The following is a 24,294-nucleotide window of genomic DNA, read 5'->3' as shown; positions in this document are numbered from 1 at the left end:
GAAAGAAAGCAAGAAAAGAAACAAAGAAAAGAAAAAGAACAGAAATAAAATGTCGTAAAATGTTCTTGTAGAACATTAGGGAAGCACAGTCCACCTGTAACTATTGTTAGGTGACTGCAAATTGGCACTTGCAGGAAGCCCTACATACACATTGGTTATCAACATCTCACTGTCAGATAAGAAAAATACACKCAGTGAGGTTCCAAAGGTGCCTTCTCCTAGGAACTGTATATTATATAGTATTTTAACTAAGGATTTGGATTACGGAATAGAAATATTGCTTATCAGGGGTTCAAATGATACCAAGCTGGAAAGAAAGGAAAGCATGTTGAGGGACAACTTCATAATTCAAAACAATAATCAGAATTACACTACTTCCACAAACTGTTTCAATTTCTATGAATCTTTTTTCTTCTAAGAAAAGCTATTCTATCTGAGAAAMGAACCAGTGCAGACTAGCTGAGCTCAAAGTTGGAATGTTTTCAATCCATAAAGCAAAATTAAAAAAAATAYATATTTGAAGAAATGATAAGGAATTCAATACATATAGGAATTAAAATCGGGAGATAGGTCTTACCCAGTACTTGAAGCTCACTCATTGGTTTTCTTCCCACAAAATGATAGAATTTTATACAAACATTGGAAAATCTTTACRTGAATACATGAATGAAGAAACTGAGTTTGAGGTAACGCATAAACCTGAAGCAAACACCACTGTGGTACTCAGGTACCAACAAACAGGTTGTGCTTCTCACGTGAGAGAAATAGAAAGTAGTTTAAAAAAGAACGCAAATATATAGGCTATTTTAGCCAAGTGTAAAATTTCTATTGTTCAGGTAGGAATAAACTGTTTAACTGTTCATGCCTCTTTTAAATCAACACAGTTGGCCTAACTACAAATGCCATCCTGATCAAACATCTGTGGCCTGAGGCAGCATTATCAGTCTCTTGTTGAATAACAAGTAAATAGCTAATGGAAATAAGATTCAGCCCAAAGAAACTCTGTGCTAAAGAATGTTTCCTGTGTACTTGTTTTGCACTTTGTACTATGTTTTGTCTTCCATGTGATTGAGTACTTTCAAGCTATAGATGAAATGCCAACAGGGGAAAAATRTCTATGAAAACTTACAGGCTTCTCTGTCTACTTCTCTATTTGCTGCTCTAAAAATTAAAATTATGACAACTTCAAAACTTCTTTTAAGATATTGCTCTGAATTAATTTTACATTGAAATACTATGCCCTGTTATAAAACACARAGTACCAAGTATGACTGTCTGAATGCTGATATAAGGTAGCATTTTAATCTCAATGACTTACCTTGTTCCTCATAGATAAGGCCCATATTTGCATGTGCTTGTGCCTCTTTTTTCCCACCATCAATTTTTATTAGTTGAGCAGTGTTAAAGCATTGTTCATAAAAGTAATTCCTTAACCATTTGTCCCCAGGGTCATTGAAGCAGTAGGCCAAATTAAGCTGGTTATTGTACATTTCCTCATAATGCCCTTTAAAACAAAAAACATAGTCAAAATATTAGATTATCATCAGCTTTCACAAATTTTATACGGCAATAACAATATAATGAAAAATCAAGGGCTATCCACAAGCAAAATACCACCAATTCTACTAAATATTCAATCAAAGAAATAAGAGAAGGGGAAAATATAATATTTGAGATTAAAGCATGATCAAAAACTTCCTCTAGCAAAACCATATGTAAATTACTATCATTTCTGTATAAAAAATTAAATATTTCAATAAAACATGGAAAACTTAGGTAAGAAACTGACTTATCAAAACACAGAAGCTAGTGCRAGCAAAACGAACCTACAGTCATGTGCATTCGTTTGTTTTGGAGAAGGGTGCACCTGAGCCACTGAGACCTGGAAAGGCATAGACARCTTTCAGAACATGTAGCAACTACGATGATGGGGACTACCAAAAAAACCACTCCGTTATTTTACTACCATTTTAACTTTTAAAGTAAGACTAATGAGAAAGGCTTGGAGTTTTCATGTACAGTCTTATTTTCATTACCTTATCACAGTTAAAAAATAAGGACAAATAATTTTACATCTTGAACATGTACAGTCCATCAAGGTACTGCTCTCAGGACAGATGTGGAAAGCAGAGGAGACTCAAAGTCCCAAATCTCCGTTATGAGGTGAGGAACATACTTAGTTGCCACTCTTTACCATTTCACTCGTTAGCTTAATGAATAGCCATGATTTACTTTGCACAGAAATTAGCAGTCCCACAGAGAATCTTTTCACAGACTATCTCTAAAATTAAAACAAATGCTGCAGGTCCCAAACATAAGCAGTATTACAAAATGCATTATTCACAATTCAAAATTACAGAATGAGAGCTTCTATGGAATTAGAGATACTTCTGTCAGAAGAGTACATTTAAAAAAAATCTCAGGAGATTATTCCAAAGCTCTACTGATTTGGAGTAAAGACCTGAAACTTAAGGGTACTTGACAATTCTTATCAAACTGCTTCTCCCTAAGGGGAGTTTGAAGTATCTGTTCCCTATAAGATGGTGAAAAATCTAAGAGATAATAAAGTATAATATATTTCRATATGATTCACAACTGAATTTATTGCTGGCAGAACTAAATGAATTTGCTTCCCAAAACTCTGCTTATGTCAGATTTGAATGTGAACAGTTAGTAAAATTCCACTGAAATTTTGGTTGTTTATTTACTGTATTTGTGGCTGCTAAGTGAATTTAATCCAAAGATCGTGTTCTTAAAAGAATTTTAATGTAGTTGGTAAGAAAGTCAAGATCCACAAATCCTGCAGCAGGTAAAAGAATGCTTGGTTAAGCTAGATGTGTGAATACAACTGCTTAACTTTTGGGAGTTCTGCAATTTGTAAGCTTTACTCAACAAAGAAAGAAGAAGGGGAAAAGAAAGAGAAAACCACTTACCTCTAGGTGTAGAGTGTCCCACAGAAATCACCAGGGATAAAAAAAACAAAACAAAACAAAACAAAACAAAACMAAACCCTGATTTCTATAGAGGCAAGATTTAATTCGAAGTTCTAAGTATTTTGAAACTATGATGCTATGTCCAAAATTTTTATCAAAGGATGGAGATAAACTCCTTTTATTTCTTTATCAGAAGAATTGTTGGGGAAAAGCCAACTTTCAAAGGGGAACAATTTCTTGATTGAAAATTCTACCTCCTATGTGAGTCACCTGTGTTGTCTGGAAAAACCACATTACTACTCAAAAGAGTACTTTGTTTGGAACTCTTCATAGCTCTTTATTTTAGTATAAACCAAATTGAAGAATGTTTCCTCAGCCTCATTTCTTGCATATTTTATCTCAAAATTAAAAATTATGCATGTTCTACTAGGAAGCAATCTGAATTTCTCATGCTGTCCGTTGTCATGACTAAGTTCTGTAACTTCAGAATGTCTTGATAAAGCACGTCAGCACACTGCACAACACAGTAAGAACTTTATTCTGACTTCTGAAAGAAACCCATTACCTCTTCATCATTTCTGCAGTCTTCTGCACATTTATCTAGTATTCTTACTTCTCCTTCATTTTTGATCTGATCTTGACCATTTTGGATGAGGTCATCTGATTTTTCTCTGCTTGTGGTCTTCTGAAATCAAGCTGAAATATCTTTTTTCTCATTCTTGAACACTTACTGGTTTTGTCTTTTGATTTACAAACTCATCCCTCTCCTTGTTGAACAGTATTTCTTTGTTGTTTATCTAACTTTTTCTTTTCTATTTACTATTTTGCTTTCCTGCTTACTTTCTCTACAGTTTTTCCCCTATGAAATGGCATTTCATCTTTTCTACTTTTTTAATGATTCTTTAATCAACTTCCATTAAAATATGTAAAATTGTCATTTGGAACTAGATTTCTAGTATTTTAAACAATGTATCACTCATTCCAAGAAATGAGAGTGCCAAACAATCTCTTTATAATCATCAAAATAGAAATACCCCAGAAATTACTTCTAGATGACCATCTCATTGTTTGCATCTAAGGTTTGGTATCGAAACATCAGCCGAAGTTTAGAAAAAGTCTGGTTTTAAGGGAAATAATTAACAATATATAAGCTTCACATATTCTTTAAGCATAACATTCTCCATGGCTATCAATACCATGTCATTTGTTCCCCTTGAGGCTGAAAACGTACCTCTTCTTCAGAATATCCAATAGCGTGTACGTGTACCATATAAAACTTATTTATACATTAGAAATTATTTGGTACAATACCTTTACAAAAATTTCTGCAGATAATACTGGAAGAGAAGTAGCAGAACTGATTAGGGGGTGTGTTTGGGTGTGCATGCATGCGTGTGTGAGTGTATCTACATGTTTATAAGACATACAATTAAGATTCATCCAATCTAACTTAGATCGTGTTACCTAGGATTGCTTACTCAGTGAAGAAAAGCTGATAATCATTGGCTGTGTTTTATCTCATCCCAAGTTAAACAGCCATTGTGCGATAGGACAGCACAACACTGCTCTAAAGCTTATTTCAAAAGTGGGAGGCAGAGGTTCCCAAGAAAATTCCAACTACATAATCAAATAATCCCATGAACACAAAGAGAAATACAAAAACTAATTACAGTGATTACTAATATATTGTAAAATAACAATGCACATTATATCCTGATTACATCAAAGTGAAAATGAACTTGGACACCAGAGGATATATACAAATGGTTACCATGAGACAATAAGAGGAAAGAGAAGTGGACTGTTTTTGGGAAAAGAACACAAGATACAGATGTTACCTTTAAAAATTCTTTGCTACAAAATATCAAGGCACTGATATTACATAAAATTATGCAAATGACTTCAGGTAGTGCCCTACAAATCTCCAGAGATGGAACTGACCTGAGGCTGACTATCGTTGCTGCCACAGCTTTGATTGAATGAACTTTAATGTGACCCTCCGATGACTATCCTGCCACTGAATAACAATGAGAAGTGCACAAAGATAACCATTTCTCTGTAATTGTCTCGGACAGTGGCTGCCCAGATATGCTGGTGTCACAACAAAACAAACCCCAAAAGATAGACTTTTAAAAGCCAGATTATCTTGTAGATTCAAAGTCTCTTTGATTTACGAACCTAGAAACTCATTGAGATTATTTTGACATTGGTAAAGCCAGACCATCAGATTTAGTCAAAGTGAACTTCTATCTCACCAGGAGAAGAAAAATACTAGAATAGGTAAATACTCTTGTCTATAAAATCTCCCCATCATTAAAGCTTTGACCTCTCTGATTTTTGTGTAGTAAATTCTCTATATCTGATTCCGAATACATGTAATGTAAAGAAAGCATTTCTACTTATCAGCTGTTACAAAAAAATCCCACATTTATATCTACCACTTCTCAGAGAGGGAATCACAGCATTGACATGTGATACTGAATGAAGGAAGAGAAGTCTGAGTCACACAAGCAATTACAAAATAGTTTCTGCGAGACAAATTCCTGTTTTCAAACAAGAAACAATTAAGAAAGCATATGGCTAAAGGTTCTTCAAAATCTTTCAAAAATTTTTGAATATCTCAAAAATTACATTAGCTTCATAGAAGACTGGCAACTTAATTCAGGTRTTCTAGAATATTAAACTTCCAGGGCTGAGAGAACACGTTGCAAAGATGAATGGGAGGATGGGTACTAAAAGTGGTGGCTAAATTGACCTTGTTGGAGCAGATAGTGAGGCTTGATGGTTTCTGGGTTTGGACATAATTGAAGATCTGAAATAGGACTGAGAAGAGGCCTCACAGGTAATTATCCAATGGAACATTTTTTCAACATCGAAATACCAAATTGAAAGCAAAACTATTTCACCAAGATTTTCTCCATTTCAACTACACTTTGTTCAAACAGAAAGCAAATTAAAAGATTATACTCTGTTGCAGTATTTTTTATTTTTTTAATTTATATTACAGAATTTTAAATCCAGAAAATAGATTTTTTTTCATTTTGTTTGAGAACTTTTCAAAACATTTTATTTTGATTGTTTTTTGGAATTGGAATGACAAACTCACTCAGATAATATATACAAATCCAGATGAAGAAAGGTTGTTACAGGAATAGGATGCTCACACCGTCAAATTTCATATCACTTCCTGACAACAAAAGGAAGACTAGGATGTAGGCACAGCCACTGCTTCCCAGGTGTCATGAGGGAGGCAGGAACAACACAGAGCACATATATGCTCCCCCAAATATTTCTAGGTTCATACAGGGAATAGGTTCAGTGTAAGTATAATCTGTACAAAAATGCTGAGGAAATGGTCATGAGATAAATTTGTCAAGCAAGGATAGTGTTATCTAATGACAATGATATAAGGCAACACAAATGGTAATTTGAGATACTCAAGGGGAGCACCAAGCTGTTTGAATAAAAACATACTACTTAAATTTTCTAGGAAGTGCTGCTTCTGTTGAAGTCAAGAGTAGTTCTACAATTGGCTATGTTTTGAGACGACTTGGCTTCTTTCCAGTGCAGTACCACTTCACCTTTTGTAAGCTAATTACAAAAATAATAAATCCTTCTACTGGGCTCCAGTGACTGCTATATTTTTTTCCTGTGAAACAATATTAACTAGAGGAGGACATACCTGCTTAGAAAATAAAACAATCTTCCTTTTCCCATTCCCCCCAAAACAAACAAGACTACCCTTCCTGCAAGTATTAATACAGGTTTTGGTATGTTTACCTTTTTTTCTTTTTTGGCACACAAATTTTTTCGGTTTTCTTATTTGTTTTCCAGAATAGCATGGGTAACAAGGTTATTGCAATGTCTAGCTCAGCYTAAGGCTTAATTCTGGAATCTTACAGAAAAGCTTATCACTGTAAAATGCCAAACTCTGTCTTCAACCTTAAGTACCCAGGATCTGCGTAGAAAGACAGAGTAAGATTTTCCACTGTGAACACATCAAATTTTCAGGCTTTCTTCATACCTCTTCTGAAAAGCCATTTTTTACAACAACAACAAATGATAACTCATATTGTCAACAGTTTCCTCTAGAAGAGCCAAGTTAGCATTTTCTTCAAAGTCGTTGTGCTTGGCCTTCTCTAGAACAACAGTTAGCAACCTGGAGCACATGGATAGATTTTCAATTTAGCACACCACAGAGGCGACATGGGATCAGGAACTAGGAACAGATGCAAGTTGAGAAAGGCAACAGCTTCCAGGTCTTAACTCCTACTGCTGTCTCCAGTGACCAGCAAGTAAGCCCCTCTGAAGGTGTGCATACTGAATATTAAGTCCAGGCACTGACCTGGATATAGTGAACAGTAACCTGTCACTGTTGTGCCCACGGCCAGATACACATTGCAGCCACTGAAATGTGAATTTTTCCAGTCTGCTTTTTGCTCTAGCAAAGTCGAGCCAGTGGCTGAGAGACCTCTTTCTTTAACTCTCTTTGAGCTGTGACCTGCCTTGCACTCTCTTCAACTAGTTCAAAAGAGGTAAAACCAGCCCACCCTCGCAAGCACTGATCATGAGCTCTTCATAGCTTCGAGATCTGTGCTAGTCATCACATGTAAGGCTTCTACAGTCACAGTCAGGGTTGAAATCCATATTTAATATGTAATTCAGATATAACATGAAGAGTAATACTTTCCAAACCCTTCTGAAATCATACTGCACAGCTGATCTCTACTTTGAAACCACCAAATTTGGTACATGATCACTGAGAGGCTGCTGACCTCAGCAGAAAATACAAGATTGATGCTTCCCAGTGTAATTTGTATACTATCAAGCATTCTTCTCATAGGTTCAGTGCTAACTAACTAAAAGTAGCTATGCAATACCTTGTGGAGATGATTCAAAGGAGTACCTTAGCCTACAAGTATTTCAGCAATACATTTTAAATAGTACGAGAGACTGTGTGCTTGACTACAACTGAGTCACATTCATAGGGTAAAATCTATGCAAACACCAGCTTAAAATTTTTGATTTCACTTCTAAAGACTTTTGTGCAAGGAATAGAAAGAATTAGCACTAAAATCAGCTCTTCAGCCACATACAGATTAAACTGTACGCTGCTCAAAATTTCCCAAATATAAACTAAGTAAAAGACTTAGCTGAATCTCCTTTGTTTCTACTTCCTCCTTGTGACCCACTCAAACACATTGAGATACTGAGCCAGACTGTTCTGGGCCTCCCTCAGACACACAAAACGGACGTGAGGAATTCTACTCAGCTGTTGCAGCTATGTTATCACCTATTCACAGGGTGTTAGTGACCAAAGGACACTCAGTTAGCAACATGCAGCATCAGAGAAGGACAGCACCATGGTTTCAAAATCCATCCTGCTCATCCACAGAACAGCCCCAAGCAGGGGCTAGGGAGCTCCAGCTCTTCGAGAAGATAGCAAGGACAACATACCAGCACTGTTATACCTTTCAAGGGCATTTATATCTCTAATCAAAAATAGTCTGAGAAGTGCAATTCATTTCTCATCCTCACTACTGCACAGCCTCAAAATACAATTTTTCTCTCAGTGAAAGACAACAGTATTTTCATACACCTATCAAGAAATAACTGCATATATCAAATGCTGAGCTATATACATACATTGATTTGTCATTTTTCCTGTATTATGCTTTAAAAAAGATTTTAACAGAAAAGTCACCTCTTCTTTTTTCTTTTTTTCCCCTTTTTTCCCCCACTCTTACAGAGATCAAACTAGCTTAGTCCACAACTGAAGGAAGATCAATGAATAATTAGAAAAAACTCTATTTAAAGTCAGCAATGTTTATATTATTTGCATCAAAGAAGACCAAAAATGAATGCTGTCAATGATTATTGCCAATATTTCTGCCAGTTTTTCAGGATAACGCTGGCTTTTACCTAGGAAAAAGTAGCTGTATTAGCAATTTTGCTGAGAAGCTGCAAGGATTAACAATAACCCACTATTTTTAAACATTTGGGAGGTATTCAAATACAATGAAAAGAATATTAGGTTAGACAGATAAATAAGATTTTCTCTGCACATAATATAAAACTAGTAACAGATGATTTAAAAGAAAGACTTCTGCATGACCCTGGAGTTCAGTTAAAATGCATGTTCCACTAAACATGAAAACAGAGAGAATATTTGCTGGTGTAAGTAAAGATAAAAGGTCTGTCCATGTCCAGTGTAAAGATAGTAAACAAAATACTCAAAAAAACAAACAAACAAAAAACAAAAAAACCCACAGCCCCCCAGTGTCTACATCACGGTGGGCCATGTTGCTTATGACTAAGGAAACAATTTATGTTCCGCATTGTCGTGTCCCAGAACTACAAAGTACCAGAAAAAGGAAAAGACTAACATACTCCACCAATAGATATGGAACAGATGAATGTACATCTCGCTTTCTCTATGTGCTGTGGTAACAACTATAAAACTATACACTCAGGAGCAGCAGCTGTAAGTTACATTCCCTATAAGACACCAACATCCTATGACACAAAAGTATCTAGTGAGAAACTGAATAACAAATGGTAAAGTTATTTACTGACATGCTAAGTGATGTTTTGTGAGATGAATAGTCTACAAACATATTCCTCAGTGGATGCATTTATGTCCCAAGCACTTGAGTCAGAGGTGGCTTTGCTTAGCCACCTGTAAATCTTTAGTGCCTTCCCAATTGCAACCAAGTCTGTAATGGAAGAAAACACTCAAATCAAATATTAATACTGAAAATTTAAGAGTCTTACTCAAAACACACAGACTGCAACAAAAAGAAAGCTCTCAAGCAAATTTCTAGCTCTAATTAGCACAAGACCCCAAAATACCAGTGTGTTCGGGAGGATATGACACTCCTAAAGACAAGATAAATGTAGGCAGGTGACATGGCAATATAATAGCCACATAAATGGTTTATGCTTGAATTGGAGATCTGGATCATATTAGTTTAGAAAAAAACATAGATAAAGTTTATGAGAAGTAGAAGAAAAATATAAACAAAAGAACACAGAAAAAATCCAGATTTGGAAGAATTTAAAGCATCATATAATGGTAATGAAATACTGCTATCTATGCCAAGCAACCATTATTAACAGGTTATTACAAGCAAAAAGGACAAGCTTTGTCACAGGAAAGGACAGGATTCTTTAGCCTTTTATACCTCCTCACTACAAATAGTAGGATAAGAAGTATGTATCCATTGTCTTAGCACATACTGTATTCCTCAGTACTGGAATAAGTATATGGACTATCAGATAATGGAGGACTTGTAAAGCTTAGCAAAATAAAATTTTCTTTAATGACACTAGCTTTTTATTCTTTGCTGAGATTTCTTCTCTCTCCTTAGAGCTTAGCAAAGAGATATTTATTTGGTTATGCTCATGGATCTTTAAAGATATAGTAAATTAAGCCACTGAAGCAGAGAAGACTTTATGCAACCTCTTCAGTTAAAACAGACTTTATATGGCAACAAAGTTTAAGTCAAAATGGTGGTCATCTGTAGGTAAGCCATCACTTAAAAGCTATCACAATGGAATATATTTATTTCTCTTATTAAAAGAAAACATAAAAAATGCAGCTGTGTTAAGTACTGAAATTATTTAAAAAAATATAATACTTTCACTTAGACCTAGCACAAGTAATTTTTTTTATTATTATTTTATTTCAGTTGCAGATAATCTTTGACTTGCTATGGTCATTAAACAGCAAGTAGTATGTTAACAGACATAATGCTCTCATTTTGTTTTACTATCTCTCTTGCATGTTCCAGGACAATCCACTTACCACTTTAGGCTGAAAACCTACTCCTTCATGAAGTTCAAATGTCAAAAAACTTACAAATTTTAAGATTTTTTCCATCATTTTATACTCAAGATCTCTTTTTTACCACAACAATTAGCTCAAAACAGCATACATGAGACAGGTAGAGTCTCCTTCTGATCAGTAACATCAACCATACCATAAAATTCTCACAGTTCACAGCCCCAGATATTATTTTTAGCTTTCTAAGCCTCTTTTGACTTGAACTGTGATGGCTAAGGAGCAAATGCAGGTCAGTTGTTGCTGAGACTGCTACAGGGTGGTAAGTTCCAGCCAAAGGGTGAGGTATATTGCTGAACAACTCTTAAATGTTGTCAACTAAACTTGTCAGAAGATCATAAGCCAGAGCCCCAAGCGATTTGATTAAAAATCAGAGAGTAACTGAATTAGCAGAACTACTGAATTAGTATTTAATGAACTGTATAATTCATACATTATCCTCACAGCATTACTAGTTCTAACATCAGCAACATGACTTAGCATTCATCCCTTCACATAGCAGGTAGTTCAAGCATGGAAACTGGTGAAAAAAACAAAGCTCAAACTATACCCTGATCAGGCAATTCACTGAAGATGCACTTGCCAACCCCACTGACGCAGTCACATTATTTTATTTTGTTTTAACCAACTTCAACAGGCAAAGTTTGGAGATACACACTTGCAGAGGCAAGATACAATCAGTTAGCTGACTGGTGGTATCTTGTCTCTGTGAGAGAGGAAGGGTACATAGAGCCCAGCATAGAACGACTGCTGGACTCAGGAAGAGACAAGGGCCTCTGCCTTCCACAGAAGCAGGACCTGCACAGTCAGCACCACCTTGGCTCTCTGAGAGCATGTCGGCCTAGTCTACTGTCACGCATCAGTTAATAACACTGAAAAAGATCTTGCCTCTCCAAAGGCATGGAAGGAGGGCAAACGATCCTCTTCAGACAGCTGCAGGAAGCAGGCCCATCAAGATATGCCATATCTACTACTTTTGGAATGTCAGAGCATTGGCAGATACGCTTATGTCAGGGCAGTCTAAGGGCAAAACTTCTCTCTTGCACTTCTGCGAGTTACAGGAGTGTTTATTCAGGTTTTAGTTGCAGTCTAGAAAAATCCAAAGATTCTTTCCTATCATGGGCTGGCTAAACTTTCTGTCTAGAAGTACAGTAAATTAAAGATAGGTAGCTTTTGGCTTTCACAATGAATACAAAATAAACATTTTAAATGAGCAAATTTTAAATGGTGAAGGGTTTTTCCATTCTTTGTTAAAATGAAGCTTTCTGTTTCTGAAGTTCACGCAAAAAGTTCAGGTCTCAAACTCACAAGCATAATTTTAGGTTTCCATCCTTGTCATGATCAAAATAGAACATGAAACAATACTGATAATGAAAGTAGCTCTGCTACAAAATAGGACTATAGTAAGAGCTTTATCTGCTTCCATTCATACAATTATTCTAAAGGAGAAAGAGAATAAGTTAGGTTACTATTTATAGCAAAAGGAAATGATAAATATGAGAGCTCAGTAATGGGTACCCAGTAGAAAAAATACAGTAATTTGGAGTTATGTCTTCACTAATATCTAGTAATTCACAGGTGGCATGTTACATCGGTGTGCTGCATTTTATTTGACATGTTCACAATCCTTTTAAAGTCAGTCACAAATCCAAACATAGTTAGCAGACAGGGTATTTAATAGAAACAGATTTATAAAACTATTACTACCTGAAACAACATTTCACCTATTAAATTTTTCTACTCAAAATCAATAGAGAAAGAAAGATAATAAATAATGAAACCATAAGAAAATAATTGAGATGTTACCAGAACTATAAATATATCTAACATTTCTGATGATACCATAATGCACTCTGGATATTTTCCCCCTTTTATTTCTCAGAACCTCTCCCGGTATCTGCAGCTCCTAATCATTTATTCTATAAATACAGCTTAGTTGACTAAGGCTGAAATATGCTAAGATGCAGTAACGCTTCAAATTCATACATGAAACAATTTGGAAGCTTCCCCCAGGCATTCGCGGCCGCGGCTACCCACAATCCCCCCATTTACCTGCTCGCTGGGCTGCCTCAGCCCTGGTCAGGAAGTGGTAAAGCTGATCCAGCTTATCAGGCTGCTCCTCCAGGGACTTCTGCTGCCATATGGCTGACCCAGGCCCTGCAGCCTCCCTCAAGGCATTCCACTTCTGTATCAGAGTGAAGAGCTCGGAGAAGGACTTGTGATAACCCTGTCGCAGCATGTCTATGCAGATGTTCTTCTTGTATGAATTCCTGCAACTGGGAATAAGAAAGGTGGATTTTAATCCTTTAAACCTGCATTCTGTTTTCCACCTTACTAAATAAGTACAGATACTAAAACACTATTCAAGAAGGGACCTCTGCAGCTCACCAGTGGAGAAGGGATATTTTCTCCCCTACTGAAAAAACATTCTGTTAATGTATGATTAAGGAGGTGCACCCTAGGGGAGTAAATATAGCAAGAGTGAATCAATACCCAAATATACATTGCAAACGTGTTAAAAATATACTGGTATTCAGCTGGTACTGGCCAAAGAGGCTGACTGATGGGAAGAAAGAGATATTTACATTAGTTTGTGGAAACACAATAAACTCTTAGTTTGCTTTAAAACAGTGTACAGGGAAAAATGAAGCACATTCTGCATGTCAAAACAATGTATATGTTAAATAGTTTTGCTGGAGGTTATGATGGCTTGGTTTAAAACGTCAAACAAATGCTATGCCAGAAACACAGTCATTACATACTATTTTGCTTCTGTTTAGCATACAACTTCAGCTGGGACTGGTATACTGATATAGAAGTTTGATGATTCTCCCTGATTTGAAAATCAAATGATATTTCCACAGAGCTACAATGATGAATTTATATCAAAGTTATACCATTCACAAACGCTGATGAGACATACATATCAAAAACATGCATGATTAAATATTCTCAAGAGGTAATAGATCTTCTGAGGCACTGTTTACGGAAATAATCCAAATATTTCTTTCAGGTGGCATGAAACAATCACTGCATCCCATCCTGAAACAAGCTATGAGTCCAGTGGGAATGCCTGCAACCCTAAGATACACATGTAAAGGTTTTCAGGAGTAGGTGTCTAGTGTGAGAAAACAAACCTTTGCTCCAGTAAAATGATAAGGACCTAGAAGTGCTGACTTTATTCTGTAATTTCTATTTAAGTTTCCAAATTGTTTCAAAAACTGTCTTTTTGGATTAAAATGTACTTAACTGCAAATTCTCCGAGTCTTCAAAAGAAATATGGAATTGTGAAAACTGAGATTTACAGCATATATAATAAATTCAGATGAGCCTCATAATAAACAATAGCCTAATGCGACTAATACTTCTAGCTTAAAAAGAGCTACCACAATTCTTTAACAATTGTAATAAGAATGTAAACGATAAAAACAACTCCTTAGCTACATGCACATGGAATAACCAGTAATACAAGATTTAATAAGCGAATAAGCTGTGCTGTTAATTTCATATTTAATATCATTAAAATAAAATCCATTAATTATTACACAGATACAGATGAATTCTGCATATGTATTTTTCTTACATTTCAACTGCAAACCTGAACAGAAAAATATTACACGGTTCTAAAAGATACATGACGTGATTTAGGCTAGGCAGTACTGAATTTATTTTTAATATATAAATAGGTGTTTTTCAAGATTGAAAAGCACACATTATACATGCATGCAAGGGAAAATATATAACCATTCTGTATCAGAAAACATTTGCAACATTTCTTTTCTAAAAGTAAATAAGAAATACCTTTAAACATTTGAAATGTAATTTGTCAGAATATGCTATAATTGAAACATATCAGATCCAAGACATGCAGCTTCAAAATACTGTGCAGATACTATGTTAATATACTGCAATGTATTCTCTACTCTTTTCTTTTCCACATTTCTATCCAATTAAAAGAAAGTTGAATAATAAAGGTAAAAAATTTCTACCAACTTGCACWGGTCTGAGACTGAAACCTACAATAATGTAACTCAAAGCAGTGGAATCAATAGTCTTTATAGCTGACATAGATACATATTTATTTATTCATACAATGTAGTATCTATATTTATAAGGCTATGTACATGCACTAGATGAGCACATATATTAGAAGTAAGTATGCTAAAATATCATAAAAGTGACTAATCAAAATGTCATTTAGTTATTTTTTAACACTGCATACTAGCTGAGTACAACACCAATACTTACATAAACAGAAAAATTGTGTCCATACAACATATTTGCTGCAGATCAATGCATTTTACTTGAAGTCAAAGCACATTTTCCCCACAAACAGCATAATAATGTTAATAAACAGAGCAATACATTTACATACAGGAAAATAAGTCATTTTTTAAAAAAATTTGTTTCATCACAGTTTTAATAAAAGCCCATGTCAATTAACAAAGAAATTGAAGTAATGCTGAAATAATCATACAGTACAGACCACATCTCTTTCTCAGGCAAGGATAACTGTTTATAACAAATAAATAAAGAAACTATCTACTGTCAACACTCAAATTTTATATATACATATAAAGAGTAAAGATAAAAGTTATCTTACAAAGTTGTATCTAAAAATAGAAAATACTTGGAGAGTAAAATAATAYATTTGTGTCCTTAAGTTACTGTTGTATACAAGCTGTAAGTGACTGATCATACATGAAGGATAAAATAAGGATAGAAATGAAAGATATTATGGGGATGAATGATAGTGTCACCAAAGAGCTCAACACTCCAGCAAATTCTGAAATTGCTTCAATTATCAAAGTGGTCAGTAAAAGTATCAAAGTATCTGGATGAAAATGCCAGTATGATTTTTCCAACACACACTGCTTTTAAAAAGAGGGGTAGTGCAGGTGACAGAAGTAAACTTTTCATTATATCTTCAAATAAACTATAACTGCTCAAGCRATTGCTAGCCTTTGCATATTGTGTCTTTATAATACCATGCAATATGTAAAAACAGAGATTAAATGGAATGACTGATGTTTTATATAAGTGAAGATTATTTTATTCCTAATATCAGTAACAGAAACTGATATTTAATTAAATGCACAGAATTTATTTTATAAAAATCCTTAACTTCTACTCTATGTTTCTACTATATTAATAAACCAGTTTACACTAAATCTTTTGAATCTTACTACCTAACAGATTAATTAAGTTTATTTTACTACACGGTGTTCACGCCAATTTTAGGTTTCCTTTGAACAATTAGGTTACTTCAAGAAGCAAAATGGAAAAAGATTGGCCTTTTATTCGGCGAAAGTGGCGACTTTCCAGAGGTTTAATGGTCTCTGGGGGCACCTACTGGAAATGTGGAAAACTGCAGTGAGAACGCGTTAATCATGCAGCTGTGGGCGCGACGAGCCAGGGCAGCAGAACAAAGGCGGCACCAGCCCGCTGCCCGCTCGCCCCGGGCAAGCGCCTGTACGAGCCCCCCGGGAAGGGGCACGAGGTTTGGAAACGTGCCCTGCGCTTAACTCCAAAACTGAACTGTGATGTGCAGATAAACCTGAAGTCTTCTCTCCCTTTTGAGTGATCATATGTGCATGTTAAGAGAAAAAGATTTTAGATATATTTTTAAAAATGAATTATTTTTTTTTAATATGGGACATATCTATATATTTAACATTATGCTTAAAACAAGGAGACAGATTCATCTGCTCTTAATTTAGAACAATGGATTTAAGGGTTTTTTTAATCTGTAAAATTCAACAGATGAAGGACATAATTCTCAACACAAACACAGGTGATGCTAAGAGTCCACTGCTCATCTGACTATACCCTCATCGCTGTCGGTACTGAAACCTGGCTGACGTTACTAGCTGCTTGTTTACACAGGCTTACTAAAACAGTGACAACGAGGCTCACTTGGTGGGTCCGGTTTGAAATTATGCATTTGGCATCAGCAGTTACTGTTACATGGTATTTTATAGCACGAGGCGTGGAAGAATTCTGTGTGTGCATTTGTGCTTGTGTGCAAGGAAGAGATCAGAACATTTTTCAGTACAAAATAAATAACCACCAAAAGCTAAAATTACCACTTTAGTGGCACCATGAAGGTGATTTTCATGTAGAGTTTAACACTACACCGGTGGAAGCAGTTACTGAATGAGGATCTGTGAGCCTGAAAAAGCACTGCTATTGTTAACGTACCAGGTACTTTAAATACACCAGGATATTGCTACAGGGATTTTACTTTTCTTACACTATACATCCACTTGTGTAATTTTCTTACGCAGGTTTCTTTCAGTATCATYATTATTCTAAGAACACCTTCAGTCATACTGAGGAATCTGACTTAAGCATAGTAAGTGATTCTAATCTTTCTTCACTAGTATAAAAATTAGAAATACTAATCTTTACAGAGGCTAATGAAATTACACTATTGTTGCAAACCCAGGAAACTTCCTATGCTACTGTATTGTACTTTTACAAGAATCTTATGCAAAGTCTGGAGATCAGGGCAGTACCATCCCTTGTTCCTTTTAACTTCAAATCCGATGCAATAAGGCTATTTGCACTCTACCTTTTACATTGAAAGAGAGGAAAGAAAAAAGAAATTAAGCCAAACGACTTATACTGCTATTAAAAATAATCAAACTAATCAATATATCATAACAGAACTACTTGTCACCAGTGCAAAAGGTTACCGTTTTCATCTGAGAATTTTTTTCATATCAGGGTTCATATCTTCAGGTTTTCTAAGATTAAGCAAGTACTACAAGTTAATGCCAGCTGCTGATTTTTCTACAAGTGCATAGTAACAATCCCATTTGTAAGACTCAAAATGGCATGGAGTAAGCAGTGATACAATATAAAATATTAGTGTACTTGCAGCGTAAAATAATTACTATACCAAATACTATAATCCTTAAAAACTATATTGAAATAGGTTTTATCCACTTGGGATCTTCTTCTGTAGTCGGCAGGTCAATGTCTGATATAAATGCCTCAGATTAAGATCACAAAACTAGACCGAAAAAAAAGGACTCTTTTTGCCTACGTTTATTTAAACAAAGATTATATATCCTGTTTATAAAACTATAAGAAAATGGAAATTACATGCAGTAAGCTACTTTGCACTTAACCTATGTGAAAACACACACAGTATAAACAAGGAGATATCAGAATTGCCTCACTAAAATTTGAAAAGTATGTGCATTAAGTAAAAACATACTACACAGAACATTGCTAACTCAAGCATGCTATAAGCGTTAAAACTTTCAGGATGCTTCTTCTAAGAATCAAATGAGGAAAATTATTTAGTTATAGCTGGACCCCCCAAACAAGTAATTTTTTAATACTGTTAATGACCAACATCTAAAATAAAGTTTACACTTTCGCAGAGCATTGCTGGACATGAAAAGCAAATATTTAGCTGCCAGCTAGGTATGTAACCATAAAGTAGGATTATTACAGCAATATACAGTCTAACTGCCTAAAGATGTATGTATTTATATATGAAAGCTGAAAGATTTCATCTTTTTGGCATTTGGTGATGCAATCACCAGGTTACAGTAGCATAAAACCATGTACTTGCACTGCTGCAATCCACATGATCGTATATTAGGCTACAAACCACCAAAATTAGGTACATACCTAACTTGAAAACTTATCTGAGTAGTCTGAGTATCTGAGTTCAGTGGGTAAATGTATATACTTTTACATAAAGGAGTTTAGTGAGTCAAGTCCTCACCGGGCCAGTGTACGCAGCGTATTTTCATCACATACTGCAACTGATACAAAGATATTTAATTGATTCAGGGCACTGCCCCCTTTAATCTTGGTTTAAAGACTGTCTGCTTAAATAATTTTCTTTTAATAAAATATTTACTGGATAGTAATATATTAAATTGTAGAATATAGTAATCTCATTAAATGAAAGATGTGAAAGTACAGTAAATGCTATTAAGTAGTAATAGCTTACACATCAGAATTTTTGATTACTAAGACTGAGAATTAAGATTGGGGTGAGAGGGGTGCTGTGTTCCGATTCCAAAATATAAACTTGAAATATCTAATTTCCAAATATAAAAAGCATAAATTTCCTTCAACCAAACCCTTAAATGTTATAAAAAGAACTCCATACTCTAAATAATAAAGAAAAAATATTGCATTTGAATTTGTACATATAATTAGAATGGAATTACTTTGATAACAACTTAGATAACTCTAAGTATGAAACTGTTTATGGATCTGCCTATTGGCAGAAGTATGAATGAAAAGCTGAAAACAAAATGTATCAGAAAATATATATGCAGTTTATACCATGTATTTTACCAATATATAGGTACAATAATAGTCAGCAAAGTAAGACAGTATTTTTCATGTTATCTTACAGTCTACGATGGTAATCAAACAACACATTTGCCTAAATCATGTAATCAAAAGCAGATGCATAACCTGTCAGTAAGATCCTGCAATGAAAAGATATTTTCGTCTCTCTTCCTTTTGTTCAAAGCTACACTGCCACTTTAATACTATATAAAATGAAAAATTAATCAATTATAAACATCAAAGGATGACACTTAAAATGAATGTAAGTACTGGAATAATTAAGAATAGTCATTAATACAGAAAATGGAAATATAAATTTAGAAATGAACTTTTGGCACATTCTGTCTCTAAACATAAACGTTTAAAAAAACATTAAAGCTTTAAAAATAAAGATAGAAGTGCTACACTCACAGAAATGTTCTTTATACAACAGGGTACAAACACCTGTGATTATTACCTACTGTTTTAAGCATAATTGGAAAAAAACATCATCTTCATTAATCTTTCTGCTTTCCTTTCTAAATTAATTATGTTCACTAACAGGAGGTAATTCCACTTACTTTTTTATAGACTATTATTTGTCAAAAGCTAAGTATTTCTTAACCTTTCCCCTTTACTTCAGAGTTGATCTAGCGGACTAAGAGACAGGAACGTCACAGTTCTGAAGCCATTTCCTTTGACTTGCACAATATTTAACAAGTTATTAAATTTCTCTGCATGTTTCTTTCAGCCTGTAAAATTATGTTAGAAAATAATAGTTATTGACTTACGGTATCTTCTCAAGCTGAAGCTATGGATTAGCATAAAGCACTATACAAGACTATGCATTTATTATCATGCTATTGCTATGAACAATTCCCATAGTATTTTGCATTTGTTTATGAGATCAGATTCAAGTTCCCACTAGAACTTACTCAATAGTCTAAGGACAAACACACCACACAGAGATGAACTAAAAGGGAAAGAAAAGAGAGGATTTTACACAGTTCCAAAACATTCACTGCGAGAATTACTAGGAAGTCATGATTATACCAAGGCAAATTAGGCTGTCTTTCTTTATTTCAAACTCCTTTTGTATGTTGCAGATGCTTCACCTCTGTGGACTGTTTTAAAAATAGAAGTCAGTTGTGTACGGCTTGTACATTATCTTCTCTACTAAATATTGTTGAGCTACGGAGAAATGAAAGTACTAGAAAACCATAAGACCAAACTTAGTAAAAACAACAAGTTACATAAAAAAGAAAAACTTCAGCTCACTGTGTTCTTCTTTATTAAAGTATGTCATGTATTTTATCTTTGCAAGAGTTTGATGAGTTTTTGCAAGTAAAATTCTGTTTCCTCTATACTTGCTAATAGTCATGAGAATCTGTAGTTTGCACCTTCCCATTAAAAATGTATTGTATTTTTTGAAATTATTCACCCCGCCTTTTATCCAGATCATGTCTTTGAAAGGAGGAAGTAGATAATAAATGGAATAATTCATGATTTCCCATTAAATATGAAACTTTCTTTTGCAGAGTTTAGAAAATGAAGTTCTACATAATGTACAGAAGTTGATTAGAACTTTTTTTAACCTTTTCAAGAAAAACCTTTCACATTACACAAATGCACAGAGAAGTTTCTTCAAGAAACGCAAACCATTCACTTCCCACACAGTTCTGTCTTTTAGATCATTGCCTAATTACACTAAATCATATGTTTACCAGGCCTGAAATTCACACACATTATTCATTTGACCAAAAATAATGTGTGCCTCTAAGTACCAAAGTCCTTTTTGAATTTTTTTTTTAAATAAACATTGAATTCTGATCACGATAAGCAAGATTGTTAGGAATTATTCAGACAGAAAAAATACATATTTAAATAATATTGTGAAAGCAATAGCAAAGAAATTTAAAATTTATCCATCTGTTCAATAAGTAACTTGTGCCATTTCCCTCTCCACAAGTATCACATCAGCTGGGAGTTTGGGACAGAGAGCCTTAATTTAAAATTTCTTTTATTATGAAAGGATACTTCTTTTTAGTTTTGAATTTCCCTTTTCCATATTTTTTGATATTTAAAAATGAAAAAATATCCTTGTAAAATGTAAATGAGTTCCTACCAGTTCTAAACCGCAGTAATGTAACCAAAGAGGGTCATAAGGTGTTCAGGTTATAGGTCACATCCAAAGACTGACATCAGCAAGAATAGCAAAATCTTTCTGGGACCTGAATATGGAAGCAAAAGAGCAGCTGACTTCATGCTCTCTTTTAATGCTATGTCCTTCTTCAGCTCCCTGTAGCTCTCTTTCCCTCTGTTGCACATAGAAGTGGAAGTGGAAGCAGCTTGAATCTGTGCATCAATCACAGCCAAGTCCTGTGCAAATTGCCGAAATACAAAAGGAAAGCAGAACGCCTGCTACACCTACACACCAACAGATCCAAATCTTAAATTGCCTTTTGCAGGCTTTCTTGTACTAACAGCTGCCCCTCCTCTTTCTTTGTCTTAACCTCACACTAACAACATAGTTTTCACAGCCCTTATCCTTAGCAGTACCCCTATCCCTTGGGATCGACCCTTCATATAGCTTTACTCCTAATGAATTTTGTGGGGGTTGCCCAGCATGCAAATGGTCAAAACCCAAATTCCCAAATCTAAATGAATATTTTTATACATGTTCCGAATGGTAAATCTCCTGTGAAGATCTCAGCTTGTGAGAAAGAAAACTTACCAATATAATAAGCTTATTATTAGACAATAGGTCCCAATCTATTTGTTGAAGAAAAATGCCATAGATCATCTATGAAGTCAAGTTACTGATCTACTTGATAGAGGTGACAGCAACTAAAAAATTTGGAATAATCAAAACCCCATTCAGGTATTTGTATTCAGCTTCCTTGAGGAAAAAAAAAAAAAAAAAAAAAAAAAAAGAGTCCATCAACACAGAAGAATAAAATTAAGACATCTCTAGAAAAACAAATAAGACGACAATTGAATCCTGAAACTCTTGTGATTTAAACTTATACACAGAGGACAAGACCAAAAGAAGCTGAGTCTAATAGTATGGCTTACTACTCCATCATGGCTATTACGAAAATAGCAATAAATAACTCTTCAAACTAGACAGCTGGTTCAAGAATCTCTCCTCTTCATCAGCCTACAAACTCCACTCTTCTTCCTTACTGGACTCTACAGATCACCCTGATCTCTAACAAGGTGAGGAAGCTCCTGTCTCTTTAGTGTTGGACAGACTGAGTTGAACATTCAGAGATCACGTAGCAGAACATGTAAGAAGCTAGAAGAGAAATCTCATTACTTCCTCATATTTATTTTGAACACTAACACATAATTCCACATTAATTATCTGAAATCTTTTTTTCTTAACTCTATGCAGTTGAGACAGACATTGAAAATAGCAAGTACTCTTTTTTTAAAAAAATTATTGTCCTTTTTAATTCTCTCTAAAATATACTGTATTCACTGAAAAATAGAAATATAATTTTCTGCCATATGGCACTAACATATGATTTTAAATAGATGCCAGGCCATTTTTGTTCCTGACCTGCTAGCTTCTAGTAGAAACACTGCATTAGAAATTAGTGTCCAGGAGATATTTATTCTCTCTGATCTCCTTTACAGCTTCTAAAATTCAACAGCTATCCAGCGTAGGATTTGGCAGATTAAATGTACGTGTCTACATCTGAGCTCATCACCCTTATTTCTCTATGTAAGCAATGGAGAGAAATAGGTACTTCAAAAGTGTTATTTGCCTTATTTTAAAGCAGTTGACTGAATCCTAAAAGATGGAGCTCATCTGATCAAATGATTTATTCTTATTTCTTTCCATTGATTWTAAAGGGTGATTAATCAGTCAAATGGATCTAAATTAAATTTGGGTGAAATCCCTGTTGGTCCTTTTGCAGAGAAGGACAAAAGCTTATGGAAGCAAAGAATTACACCATATTCACTGGTCTTCACTCCTAGAGAAAAAGTAGTATATTCTAGCTCTCTTATACTTAAAGGCTTTCTTCATCAAGAAGCATCAGTTTCTATAGCTGTTAGATCAATCCAAAAATGGTAAACACATAATACAGACTCTAATATAGACTAGGCCTTGTGGCCTAGTGCAGATGATGAGAATTACTTGACCAAAAATCAGGAAGTTCAAGTTTTATTCTTCCAAAACCCCATAATTTAAGGGACATGTTTACTACCTTCCTTCCTTTCAAATTAACATAAAGGTATTTGATAAAATATGAAGATGCTGAGGAATGATTCCAAATTTGGAGGCCCCACACAGCCTTCTGGAAAACTCCAACATCATAATTAATTGAAGAAAAGTAAAGCAAAAGAATGTCTTCTACCTTTATAAACTCTTCAAGTCCCTACTTCCTGGAAATAAACCCTAGAACTTGAAGGATACTGTCTTCTACAGAAGAGCACACTCTGAATACAAAAGCTGCAGAACATGGAAATCTTTTCACCTTCCTAAAGAAAATGGTGCAAAACCTGCAAGGAGTCAGAGAYCCACCTTTATACGAGTTGCAAAGTAGTTTAATGATGGATCTTACCAGTATTATTTGAGATAGTAGGCATGTTGCTCTGGGGGCCACAGCCCATCTGAGAATAAAAGCCTTTCCTTCTTTGTGTCCAAGAAAACCTTCAAATAGACCAGCCTTTTCGTGAATTCTAAGCAGAACAATCCTCAGATCTCAAAAATAACTGACTCAATATGTATAAAATGATGTCCTGCCTGGACAACTCAGATCAGAGCACGTCTTTACTGACAAATTTATCACAGTAAGCTTTCCATAACACACTGATCCACCTCCTCACAAGACAGAAAACAAAAATACTATTGTTTTTGCATGTGTAGCTCAGCCATACTTTCTTTATGTATTATTTATGTGTCATCTGACTATATGTAAGTATAAAGAGAAGACACTAGGAGGATTCTAAGTCCATTCTTTGATTCACAGAAATATACCTAGTAAGATCAGCAACAAAATATTTTTACATTACTACTAACTGAAACTGTTCCTCTCATGAGAAAGATTTCCAGGTCACTCTTTCTAGTCTTAGGTTTTGATGATATGGTTTTCTTTGGATGGTTTTCACGAGAAGAGAAGAGAAGAGAAGAGAAGAGAAGAGAAGAGAAGAGAAGAGAAGAGAAGAGAAGAGAAGAGAAGAGAAGAGAAGAGAAGAGAAGAG

The 24,294-nt window shown here is 34.8% G+C and overlaps 1 protein-coding gene across 1 annotated transcript in view; it reads right to left on the bottom strand.

The window, feature by feature from the left end:
• Positions 1–24,294, bottom strand: part of TTC29 (tetratricopeptide repeat domain 29) — a 149,603-nt gene that overhangs the window by 94,870 nt on the left and 30,439 nt on the right. Inside the window, exons 3-4 of the mRNA XM_085313147.1 lie at positions 12,829–13,052; positions 1,319–1,504 (exon numbers count right to left, since the gene is read on the bottom strand). Of these exons, the coding sequence (XP_085169273.1) occupies positions 1,319–1,504; positions 12,829–13,052 (410 nt within the window). The remainder of the gene's footprint in view (positions 1–1,318; positions 1,505–12,828; positions 13,053–24,294) is intronic.

This window comes from Rhea americana, unplaced genomic scaffold (assembly GCF_003343005.1).
Source record: "Rhea americana isolate MKP2758 unplaced genomic scaffold, rheAme1 scaffold_38, whole genome shotgun sequence".
Classification (NCBI taxonomy): Eukaryota; Metazoa; Chordata; class Aves; order Rheiformes; family Rheidae; genus Rhea; species Rhea americana.
This window is presented reverse-complemented; position numbering and strand designations above follow the sequence as displayed.